Below are 12,778 nucleotides of genomic sequence, written 5' to 3'. Positions count from 1 at the left end.
TAGTCTTAATTAATTACAAGTTCTTTCGTTGAATTGTTTCTGTTGTCATCCATAAGTAATTTCTCAGTTCTGTTATTTTGACTATAAGATATAAATGCACGTGTTGGTGGTTTATTTACTTATTTGTTTAGTAGTAAAGTCCTTGCTAAATTAAATATTTTATAACCCAATAATAGTGTTTATTTTTCAAAGTTTTTCGTCTATCAACTGAAAGTCACTCCGTAGCCTAACCAGTCATATTGTAATTATTCATTGCACATGTATATGTCAGTCATTTTTATTGTGTTTGTTGTTGTGATATTATCCTCTATCACTGGGCTCGACCGCAAAGGCAATCCGACTGTTGTCGAATATAAATGGAAATAGTTTATTAAATTGGAGCGAAATTACAATGATACTTGACGTTTTTGTCAACAGTCTCTCGAACCACAATCCCGAGTGATCAGAACAGGAGTGTGATCAAAAGAAGTCGTTTTCTGAAATAACATAAAAGCACAAATCACGCATTTGCCTAAAACTACAGTACAAGGCAATAATGATTAATGTGAGTTTTTTACATTGCTACATCCATCGTGAATATGCGTCGACCTTTAGCGCTTTACGGACAGATAGTGTGAATTAAATCAGCAATAAATTCCACATAATTAAAATGTCCATACCAATTTTTGCCAAGTAAGCCGGTGAATTGCGACAACAGCAACAGTCTGAAATTCTTTACACAGGATTCCAATGCGGTTACAATTCAGCTATAACAAATGAAATTAACGCGTTACGATACGTCGAAAATACGTAGATCATGCACAATAAAGCTGTGTCATTAAGTAAGCCCTTTTACAAGTGAACACAGCGCGTACAAAACTGATAGTGATAGATATGTTCAGCTTAGATACGTCAGACTATTAACACATACAGTAGCAAAGGCTAAATTTACAAATTAGCAATCAATTTGTACGGTACTCACATGAAGCAATCTCTTTAAAGCTGCTTGCCCGAATTCTACAAATCTCGACTTACTAAATAAGTCCGAACTGGCTGACAAAACAACCCAAGTTCACAGATGAACAGAACTTTTGCCCAACGTTGGCTACAAACTGTCTGATAATATTTCAGGCACAAGTGGGCTTATTTAAGATAAATTTTTACATGTTTTGAAATTCCCAAATTATAATAAAGAAGCAACAAATCGAACACAATATTTTCGATGAATCATGGAATGTTGTTTCCGTACGCGATAAACTAAGATCCCAAGGGGCGATGATTTCAATAAATTGTTACGTCACAATAAACTTGGAGCCACCGTGTTTTGCAAGGGCATATGAAATCACCAAAATGTTTTCCAAAATAAAGTGTTTTTTCTATATAGTTTTAAGCTAAGCAACTTTCCAGTACATCAATTGCGGTTGATCAATCGCCAGGAGAAAGCTACTATGCCGTCAAAGAAGGGCATTTATCAATATACTGCCACTCGTAAACATGTGAACTTCAAAACTTAGAAAGTGAAGAGAAAATATCTTACACTCCCTCCAAAAATAGGAAAACTATGCAAGCCTATTTTTTAACGTGAAACAAGATATTTTCGCAATTACAAAGGGCAAAAACTACGGCTGCAATACTGAAGCGAGTCATAAAACACAAATACACAACATTATGTATCTACTCATTGTTGTCTCCACACCGCATGCAGGAACGACAATGCGTAGATACCGCGAAAAATACAATCCACAATTGACTTCCGGTACATCGGGTTCCCGCAGCAACGGATCAGCAGAGCGTTCATAAAATCAGCAAAGCGTCTATTATTTGCCCTCAAATCCAGGCAATTGCTTCGTAGAAGCGCATGAAAACGCAGTTCTTGCACTGCTTCGATCTATACAGTATTTGTGTCGATAGCGGTATCATTTGAGGCCTCGGCTGGCTTGCAGATAAGACACAGCTTTGCAATCGGCCTTCTCAGGATGCTGGTACCGACTCGAACATCTACTTGTCGCACTACTCCGTGCTTATCTGGATATGTATGAATGATTCTTCCCATAGTCCAACGTCGTCGTGGAAAATTATCGTCAACAATTAAGACAACGTCATTCGTCTCGAAGTTGCATTTTCGGTCCGGCCATTTTTGTCTCAAAGCGATTGTCGGTAGATACTCCTTTTTCCACCTTCGCCAGAACTCATCGGCTAGGAAATGAACTCTTCGCCATTGTCGTCGCGCATAGCAGTCTTTTTCGTTTGCCTTCACGGAAAGCATTGGAGGATCACTCTCCAAATTGTGTCGTAATAAATGATTTAGTGTCAGTGGTTGTTGATCCGTCGAATTGTAGTTCACTGGAACCAGCGGTCGTGAGTTCAGGATGTTCTCCACTTCAATCATGAAGGTGTTCAGCGTGTCGTCCGTCAGTGTGCCGAACTTGGAGAGCATAAAGTCGAGAATCCGTCGAACCGAGCGGATCATTCGTTCCCAGACGCCTCCGAAGTGAGACGCCCCTGGTGGATTGAAATTCCACCTCATGGCCTTTCGTCGAAAGTATTGTTCAATGCTGGGGTCCTGTAAAGATTTCAAACAATCCTTTAATACGCGATGTGCACCGACAAAATTAGTGCCATTATCACTAAACACTTCCTTAGGATTTCCCCGTCTGGCAGCAAATCGTCGAAAAGCATTAAGAAATGCGTCAGTAGACATGTCATTGGCAATCTCTAAGTGGACTGCCCTCATAGTTAAGCAAGTGAAAATGCATCCATACCTTTTTACCATGCTCTTTCCCTGCTTAACCATGAAGGGTCCGAAGTAGTCGATTCCGACAGAACTGAAAGGAGGCTCCTCAGAGCGTAGATAAACATCAGGTAGATCAGTCATCTTCTGTTCTCCTGTTGTCACATAACTGCTAACGATCTTCCGCACAGCGGCGGAATCCTTGAAGAAGTAAAACCGCTCATGCAAAGACGTCCAAGTGTGTGCTATTCCTGCATGACCAACATGGAGACTCTGCTTCAAAATAAACGAAATTTTAGATTGACTTGAATACGAAAGAATGATTGGATGTTTGACATTGCAAGGACTCGCTGTATTCTCCAAGCGTCCTTCTACCCTCAAGATGTCTGTAAAGTTATCATTAACAAAGTGCGGATACGAAATCGCGCCGTAATTTTGACTGGAAGTGTCAGAAAAGTAATGCAGTCGGTCTATGTTCACCCATGGCCTACTTGAGATACGGCCTTATATGTCGCATTTTAGAGGCAAAAATTAAGAGGCTGATTGATGCATTTCGCTTTCCAAACAAACATGTGTTTTATAACCCTTCAAACGTTAATATTTGTTGAGGGAGGCATTTGCTGAATATTTCCACAACAAAAAAATGTGCAATATTGCTTCAACGATATAACAATTCAAAGATCTTGGTTCAACTCGCACCAAAGTTATTGTGTCCTTAGATAACACTTTCAAGTACAAGTTCTAAATATTGTCCCTCCCTCTCTTTGTCGAGATAGGATGGAAAATGCCACAAACGACCAAGCCAATCAGTTTTCATAATGTTTATCCAAAAATCCTACATTGTTAATTTTTTGATACATCTTTGCACTGTAAACCAAAACATCAAAAGCACAAGCAATGATTTCGCATTGAAATGAATCGCTGTGTGTGTTCTGCGCAAGCACCAAGATCACACGTATTGGGTTAATCGTTTAGCATGCACTCGACGACGAGAGAGGATTAACCTTAATTGGGAGAGAAAATGATTACAGTTTGCTATTTCTAAATGTTTGCAGTTGCAGCAGCAAAGTTGTGTTGTGAAGAGTGAACTAAATTAGCATAGATCACTTTTAGTTTTGCTGAACTTAGTGAGCATATAACTTATAGTCTTTGCTTACTTTAATAGCCTACAGAACAAGTTTAATGATAGTCAAAAAGGAAGGTTTATCATTTGTTTTACATAGCTAAGAAATAGGAATTCAAGTTTAACATATTACAATTTAAGTTTGCTGGAGTTGCTAGTTAGTTTTTTCTAGTTGGTTAATTGAGAGATGCAGAATACTGTTGAACTTTCAGAGCTTGTTCATTTCACAATAACACATTAAATAATTCCTATCAAGTCTTCTTCTGATAATGTCATAGCATAATAGCCTATAGCTTATTCTGTAGAAAGTATGGAAGACAGTTATGTTATGGTATGTACTGTACACTACTGCAGTGTATTTCAAGATGATCATTTGATTGCACAAGTCTTGCAGAGAGTGAAAGATGACAAACAGTTTGAAATATTGGCGGATGCATAATTTATAGGCTGACATTCTGCAAATTGCATTTATTTTTTTATTTTTTAGCTACTGAAGTAATACAATATAGCATTTAACTTAGATATCAAATGGTAAATAAATGTGTTGTTTTCGGATGCAAGTCTTGTTATGACACAGGCGAAAATGTTGCATCGTTTCGTTTTCCTTTTAAAAAGGACGATTTACTAGCCAAATGGATTCAGTTTGTTAATCGTGCTGATTGGTCCCCATCTTCCAATTCTGTTATTTGCTGCAAACATTTTGAGGATAAACTTATAAGCAATGGAAAAAGGAAAACACTGATTTGGTCTTTAAACCCTATACCTTCTATTCATTCAACCAGTTCTCTCAAAAGGCCTTCAACATTATACACTCCTACAGAATTACGAAAACCACCAAAAGTTCGTGTCTTCCAAAAAGATCAGCTTGATAGTTTTGAGAAGAAAGATGTTATCAGTGATTTTTCTGACTTATCAGAACAAAATTGTCCAACAAATTACTCCTGTTACAAAACGAAGAGTTGCATTATTTATTATCGTCTCGTTTTCGATGAAGTCAATGATTTTCCAGTTGTGCGCGAAGCGATCAAAATTGACAGTGATCTGCATGTTAAACTCCAAGTTATTGGCAACCCTGTTCCATTGCCAACATGGTTTAAACAAGGTCGAAATGCAAAACTAACCAGCATTTCAATGTTACAAAATTTCCCAAATTATCTACAAACTTTGCAAGAAGGCGGAGATGGTGATTTATTACTAGAAATGCAAAGAAGACAACATTACAAGCCAAAAGGTCGACCTCCGTACTCTTCCGAAATGATACGATTTGCACTTCTGTTACGCTACACATCGCCTCAAGCATACAAGGTTTTATTGCAAAAACTTCCACTTCCATCCATGGCATTATTGGCAAAACTAAAATCAGGAAACGTGGATGCACTAAAAGCAGCTAAGTTGCTTCAAGACAAAGGTGCCATATCGAAGGACATAATACTAATGGCGGATGAGATGTATGTGCAGAAATGCGTCCAATATTCAGGCGGATCTTATGTTAGTGCAGATATGGACGAAAACTTGTATAAAGGAGTTGTAGTTTTCATGGTGCAGGGGTTGAAGCAGACGGTCCCCATTGTTGTGAAAGCTGCCCCAGAGGTAACTGTAAACGGAAAATGGTTGGCATCCGAATTGTCTGATTGCATAGAATCCCTTGGAAAAGTTGGGTTCAACGTTCGTGGAGTTGTCACTGATAACCACTCTGCCAATGTGTCAGCGTTTAATCATCTATCCAAAATGATTCCTTCAGATGTTGCTTTCACCATCCAACATCCTTGCAACCCAACGAAGACGTATTTATTTTTTGACAACGTCCACTTGTTGAAAAATATCCGCAATAATCTCCTAAATGTTCAAAAATTTGTTTTTCCAGCTTTCTCATTTGACCTTAAAGGTGAAGTTATAGCATCAACCGAAAGTGGGTACATAAGGTGGAGAGACTTTCGAGAAATCTTCGAAGAAGATGAAAAACAAAAAGCAAATTTGCGAAAGGCACCAAAACTCACTCACAGCTCACTTCATCCAGGCAATAACAAACAAAACGTTGGGTATGCACTTGCCATTTTTCACGAGACAACAATAGCTGCCTGTAAAAGCTATTTTCCATCCCGAAAGGATGTTGCTGCGTTTCTGTCGCTATTCAATAGATGGTGGATGATAGTAAATAGCAAACAGCGATATCATTCAAACAAACTTGGAAACGCCATAATTGAAGGCGATGGCAAAGTCGATTTTCTTCTTTCCATGGCTGATTGGTTTGAAAACTGGGTTTGCACTGCAGGCTCTACATTTTGCCTTTCTAAGCAGACCAGTTCCGCTTTGATCTGCACTCTACGTGCACAAGCACATCTCATCAAAGATTTGTTGGATGAAAATTACGAGTTTGTTCTTACAGCTAGATTGCAAAGTGATCCTATAGAAAGAAGGTTTTCACAATATCGACAAATGAACGGGGGACATTTTCTTGTCAGTTTCAACGAAGTTTCCAACTCTGAAAAACATTTACTTTGCCGATCACTCATCAAAGAAGATATCAACTTTTGGCAAGAACCAGAGCTGATCAACAATCCTCCATTAAATTTCGAACCGCTGGAAAGCTTACTGCTTGAAAACTCGGTCGAACTTGCGGAAGCTAGTCTCACAAAAGAAAGTGAAGAGATTTCTTTCTTTATTGCTGGTTACATAACCAAGAAGATTAAAGAAAAAAGCAGCTGCCAATCCTGTTTTCACTCATCTTCAGGCAGTTATGAAGATAATAACACCTATTTTAATTTACTGTCACGTGGTGGCCTTATAGTGCCATCTGCAGCATTAGCACAATATGTCTCTCACTGCTTTGCTGTTTTGGACTCAACTGACTCTTTTCTTCAACAATGTCCAAGCATACCGATTCGTGCTGCTGCCCAGTTTATTTTGCGTACCCAATGCAACAATGCTTGTTTTACCTGCGCTGCTCACTCTACTTGGGGCAATCAGTTCGCACAAAAAATCGTAATCAACATATTTTTTAACAACAAACAAAAAATTGTTAATAGTTCTATCAGAAAAGAAGCTGTAATAGCATTTAAAAAGCGGCAAAGAACGAAAGACTTATAAATGTGAGGCGGTGGGATAGCGCAGCGGGTAAGGCGCTCGCTTTCCAATTATGCAATCCTGGTTCGACTCCCGGCTTATGCTGGTTGTTGACAAACACCGCTCACCTCTACACCCAGGGTGTAATAAATTGGGTGGGCGTAGTTGCTGAAGTAAAAGCGGCCGAGAGAAATGAACTGGCCACCCTACTCTCGTTAGTGCTGAGGGCTTAGTATACTGAGAACCTTATCTTCTCATCTCCCGATGTTTGGATTCAAGTGTGGGACTCACTCACCTTTACCTTTTTTTATTGTTTGTCCCATCTCATGTTATTTTCCTGTTCAAATAAGAGCGGTTGGGGCAATATATATGACGAATCCCCCTATTAAAGCCTTTAATCGTAGTTTTCCAATTGATTTTGATATCTTCCGAATTGGTACCATTTGATAGATTATGTCAACCATGCATAGATAATAATGATTTGTGAAAGTGGCGAAAAGCGTATTACACAAGAAGGATGCAACCTTCTGACTTGGAATGAGCAGAACTAGAAATATTCAGTCATTAACAAGTGTTGTCTGTTCTAAAAAGAGATGCTTTAATATCCATTTTGGCCATTGAGTATTATTCTATATGTCAGTGTTCATTTCATTGCGAAATCATCGTTTGTGCTTTTGATGTTTTGGTTTACAGTGCAAAGATGTATCAAAAAATTAACAATGTAGGATTTTTGGATAAACATTATGAAAACTGATTGGCTTGGTCGTTTGTGGCATTTTCCATCCTATCTCGACAAAGAGAGAGAGGGACAATATTTAGAACTTGTACTTGAAAGTGTTATCTAAGGACACAATAACTTTGGTGCGAGTTGAACCAAGATCTTTGAATTGTTATATCGTTGAAGCAATATTGCACATTTTTTTGTTGTGGAAATATTCAGCAAATGCCTCCCTCAACAAATATTAACGTTTGAAGGGTTATAAAACACATGTTTGTTTGGAAAGCGAAATGCATCAATCAGCCTCTTAATTTTTGCCTCTAAAATGCGACATATAAGGCCGTATCTCAAGTAGGCCATGGTTCACCCTACCTAACTGCAATGGCTTTAAATAGTGTTGCAAAGTGGCACTCTGCAATTCAAAGAGTTGAGGGAACCGCTCCCTCCATTCGTCTACATCGGGCTGGTACAATGGTCTTTGCATCAATACATTGTCTAATGAAATTCCTCTGTGTTGGGCCACACAATCGGAAACAATTTTTACTGCGTCTGACTTATTTTGGTTGAACACTGGGTCATGAGGGAGGTACCGTGCCGCATCTGCGCGGTCATCATCACGGCTTTTCCTGTCCTCCACTGAAGTAGGAAAATCTACGTCCATAAAGATTGTCTGGGAGTTCTGTACCTGATATTGACTTATTCGATTAACCATTGCCTGTTTTGAGTTTGCCCGCTTGATTCCGGGTCCAATCACGCTCCATCCTAAAGGAGTCTTTAATGCACAGGGATCTCTTCTCCCTCCATACCTCGAATCCAGATGCCTATGAGCATATGGAACGTCAGTGCCTATTAGTAATGAGACCTCTTCAGTATCCAGGTGAGGGAACTGGATACCCTTCAGGTGAGGCCATGCTTCTATATCTGAATCTGTTAAAGGACGATTGTTTCTGAACGCCAAATCGTCCAGCGACACCGCTTGTCTTATATCCAGCTCATCAGTGTCATCTAGCGGCCGAATTTTAAAATATAATTTTCGGCAATCAACCGATCTCGGCATTTGGCCCACAGTTGTCAATTGGATTCTGTCTGGCTGACCTCTTAAACCCAATTTCTTGACCAGTGACGTGGTGCAAAACGTGGTGTCACTTCCGGTGTCTAAAAATGCGTTAACGGTCAAGCATTTATTCTCGTAATAAACCTTGACCGGGATAACGCAGAAAAAGAAATTATCCCTTTGCTCAGGCAGCGTTTCGCACTTAGCAATAGTGGCTGGCCTGCCATTATTGCTATTTTCTATGGTTTGATCATTGTTACTGGGACTTCGTGAAAAGTCAATCTGCTGCCTTGGGCCAGTAGGTCTCATTTCCTCGTGCAGCAGAGTGTTGTGGCGACGTCCACAACCCTTTACAGTGCAGGCCGGCGGTCTATCACAAGACCTAACAACGTGCTTGTCACTAAAACAGTTGTAACACCTTCCTTTGTACCTGATAAAGTCCCTGCGATCAGAAATTGACTTTTTCAGAAATTCATTGCATCTGCCTATTGGATGCGGTCCGTTGCAAAGGTAGCATGCCATCCCTGTCCGTGAAGCAACCGTCGCTTCAACGGCAGAACAAGAGCTCTTCTGGGTATATCGGGAGCTGGCTGGGATCTTTTGATCTCGTTTCACTGACCTGCACAGTAAACCTCCAAAGGCGTTTAATACTCTCGATTCTTCTTCCACAAACCCTACAAAGTCGTTAAATGTAGCTTGTCTCCCTGACTGCAGCATAATGTTAGCAGTGCGGCGCCTCCAGCCCTTCTGCGTTTCCATCGGCAACTTGGCAGCCAGCATCACCATGGTATCCACTGTGTTAAGGTCGCCCAAGTTTTCGAGCTTCCCTAACACCAGTGAACACTGACGTAAGAGTTGGGAATAGTCGCGCATGCCCAACGCGTCTTCGCTCTTTATATCAGGCCTTCCCATGAGCCTTGTAACGAAAGACCTAGCGACAATATGGGGCACGCCATAATTGTCGTGCAGAAGTTTCCTCGCTTCTGCGTATCCTCCACTGGAGTCGATAATCGAACAATGCTCGATTAAGTGCTTGGCTTTCCCTCGGCACTGCTGCAATAGTAGAGTCATTCGCATTCCATCGGTGTGAGCTCGACTCTCCAAGTGGGTCTCGAAATGGCGAATAAAGGTCCAATACTCAATTGGCTTGCCTGAAAATGTCATGTGCTCTGGCTTAGGCATGCACATGCCCTCGCCAACAGCTTTCACGATGCAAGGCAAAATTTCAGAGTCCGAGGGCTGAAAGCTAACAGTTTTATTTACCTCAGTCACAGCACAGTCAGGCTGGAATTCGGGCACCTTTCCTGTACCGAGATCCACCTGACCCACATGCCTACTAGCATCCGCTCTACCAGATAGCGCAAGACCAGGCTGGCAGTCCGGCACCTTCGGTGTGCCAGAATCCACTTGGTCCTCGCATAAGCTGGCTAGAGACGTGGACCGTCTGCATTCTTCAGACTGGTCCAAAACTTCTAACTGCGCTTTTGCTGTCTCGACAGCCAATTTGGCTTCGAATCGTTCCCTATCGGCTTGCATTTGAGATTCTTGGGCCCGCAATCTTTGGTCTTCTTCTATGCCTTTCAACTTAAGTTCGGCCAGCTTCTTGGCTAGCGCCGCCTCCGATCTCTGCCTTTCACTGGCAGATGTGCTACACGAAGAGCGAGAACGGCTAGACCTCTTCGATCGGCGACTATACACCACACTAGCCGCTGGCGTTTCTCGCAAAGCTGAACGTTCGACATGCGGCTCGGGTTCGGCGCTCAGTTCTGCTCGAGCAACGCTAATGTCTAATTTCCTTTGAATCCAAGCCTGCTTCATCGCCTCTAGTTCGCAAAACTCATCATTTGCGTATTTAAAAGTTTTTAAGTGAGCCTCCATCATTGGTAACAGCCGGTCATAAACTCGCTGAAACGATTCTTCAGCGTTTTTAAATTCTACGACACTCTTAGCTTTCGCAGCTTTCTGGCATAAAACAAACCAAGAAGCTAACCTTTTGTCTTCTCGCGTGGCTTTGTCCAGAGAGAATTCCTCGACATGAGTTTCCGGTGAACCTGACGCTGAAACCGATGGAAGGTTCTGGGTTTCCTCAGAAGATGGATTTTCCTGCTCATTTGGAGTTTCTGTTGTTTGAGACATCGTTATTTACAGTAGTGCTGAAAGTTTCAATGTAGAAGATGAGAAGTAATCAACAGCAAATATTGGCACAAGTCTACGAAGGATAATAAAGTAACAAAGGAACGGGAAGCCTAAAAATCACCTATCCAAGGACAGTTTCTTGATAAGCAATTTGCAAAACAGTGAACAGATAGTCAGCAACGACACTAGAACTAATTGCCTACCAATAGGCAAAAGAAACCCGAAAACTAGTGTGCCGACTTTAGGGCACGAGATACTAATTTGCCTACAGAGGGCAGGGGGAAATAAACAGCAAATCTGCCGTTCCACGGCAAGAGAGTGAAACTAATTATTGCCTAACACAGGCAACAAGAAATAAAGAAAACTACTTTGCCGACCCACGGCGACAAATTGAAAACTAATATTGCCTACCAAAGGCAATAGGAATAACGAAAACAAATCTGCCGACCCACGGCAAGAAAATTGAAAACTATTATTGCCTACCAAAGGCAATAGGAATAACGAAAACAAATCTGCCGACCCACGGCAAGAAAATTGAAAACTATTATTGCCTACCAAAGGCAATAGGAATAACGAAAACAAATCTGCCGACCCACGGCAAGAAAATTGAAAACTATTATTGCCTACCAAAGGCAATAGGAATAACGAAAACAAATCTGCCGACCCACGGCAAGAAAATTGAAAACTATTATTGCCTACCAAAGGCAATAGGAATAACGAAAACAAATCTGCCGACCCACGGCAAGAAAATTGAAAACTAATGTGATATTATCCTCTATCACTGGGCTCGACCGCAAAGGCAATCCGACTGTTGTCGAATATAAATGGAAATAGTTTATTAAATTGGAGCGAAATTACAATGATACTTGACGTTTTTGTCAACAGTCTCTCGAACCACAATCCCGAGTGATCAGAACAGGAGTGTGATCAAAAGAAGTCGTTTTCTGAAATAACATAAAAGCACAAATCACGCATTTGCCTAAAACTACAGTACAAGGCAATAATGATTAATGTGAGTTTTTTACATTGCTACATCCATCGTGAATATGCGTCGACCTTTAGCGCTTTACGGACAGATAGTGTGAATTAAATCAGCAATAAATTCCACATAATTAAAATGTCCATACCAATTTTTGCCAAGTAAGCCGGTGAATTGCGACAACAGCAACAGTCTGAAATTCTTTACACAGGATTCCAATGCGGTTACAATTCAGCTATAACAAATGAAATTAACGCGTTACGATACGTCGAAAATACGTAGATCATGCACAATAAAGCTGTGTCATTAAGTAAGCCCTTTTACAAGTGAACACAGCGCGTACAAAACTGATAGTGATAGATATGTTCAGCTTAGATACGTCAGACTATTAACACATACAGTAGCAAAGGCTAAATTTACAAATTAGCAATCAATTTGTACGGTACTCACATGAAGCAATCTCTTTAAAGCTGCTTGCCCGAATTCTACAAATCTCGACTTACTAAATAAGTCCGAACTGGCTGACAAAACAACCCAAGTTCACAGATGAACAGAACTTTTGCCCAACGTTGGCTACAAACTGTCTGATAATATTTCAGGCACAAGTGGGCTTATTTAAGATAAATTTTTACATGTTTTGAAATTCCCAAATTATAATAAAGAAGCAACAAATCGAACACAATATTTTCGATGAATCATGGAATGTTGTTTCCGTACGCGATAAACTAAGATCCCAAGGGGCGATGATTTCAATAAATTGTTACGTCACAATAAACTTGGAGCCACCGTGTTTTGCAAGGGCATATGAAATCACCAAAATGTTTTCCAAAATAAAGTGTTTTTTCTATATAGTTTTAAGCTAAGCAACTTTCCAGTACATCAATTGCGGTTGATCAATCGCCAGGAGAAAGCTACTATGCCGTCAAAGAAGGGCATTTATCAATATACTGCCACTCGTAAACATGTGAACTTCAAAACTTAGAAAGTGAAGAGAA

General features: G+C 40.5%; 1 protein-coding gene across 6 annotated transcripts; it reads right to left on the bottom strand.

The window, feature by feature from the left end:
- Window positions 1-218: 218 nt before the first annotated feature.
- On the bottom strand, window positions 219-12,778 carry LOC145784156 (uncharacterized). Of its 6 annotated transcripts, none has more exons than XR_014290985.1 (4): window positions 10,659-12,778; window positions 2,742-2,986; window positions 962-2,542; window positions 219-746 (listed from the first exon to the last, which is right to left on the bottom strand). XR_014290985.1 is itself a non-coding variant. In XM_082595918.1 (4 exons), exon 4 carries the CDS (start codon window positions 2,504-2,506, stop codon window positions 1,868-1,870), a length of 639 nt encoding a protein of 212 aa, XP_082452044.1. In that variant the 5' UTR covers window positions 2,507-2,542; window positions 2,742-2,986; window positions 10,659-12,018; window positions 12,234-12,778; the 3' UTR covers window positions 238-1,867. The 6 variants fall into 6 exon arrangements, 4 of the variants coding, with proteins under 4 accessions (XP_082452045.1, XP_082452043.1, XP_082452044.1 ...); XM_082595918.1 differs by having other exon boundaries at window positions 238-2,542; window positions 10,659-12,018; window positions 12,234-12,778; XR_014290986.1 differs by having other exon boundaries at window positions 232-2,542.

The sequence above is a fragment of the Aplidium turbinatum genome, chromosome 15 (assembly GCF_918807975.1).
Source record: "Aplidium turbinatum chromosome 15, kaAplTurb1.1, whole genome shotgun sequence".
NCBI lineage: Eukaryota > Metazoa > Chordata > Ascidiacea > Aplousobranchia > Polyclinidae > Aplidium > Aplidium turbinatum.
The sequence above is the reverse complement of the archived record's forward strand: the minus strand, read 5'-3'. Positions and strand labels throughout refer to the sequence as shown.

What these genes read in the sequence shown, in the direction of transcription:
- LOC145784156 (XM_082595917.1), bottom strand. Translation starts at nt 2,506, where the DNA reads ATGAGGTGGAATTTCAATCCACCAGGGGCGTCTCACTTCGGAGGCGTC.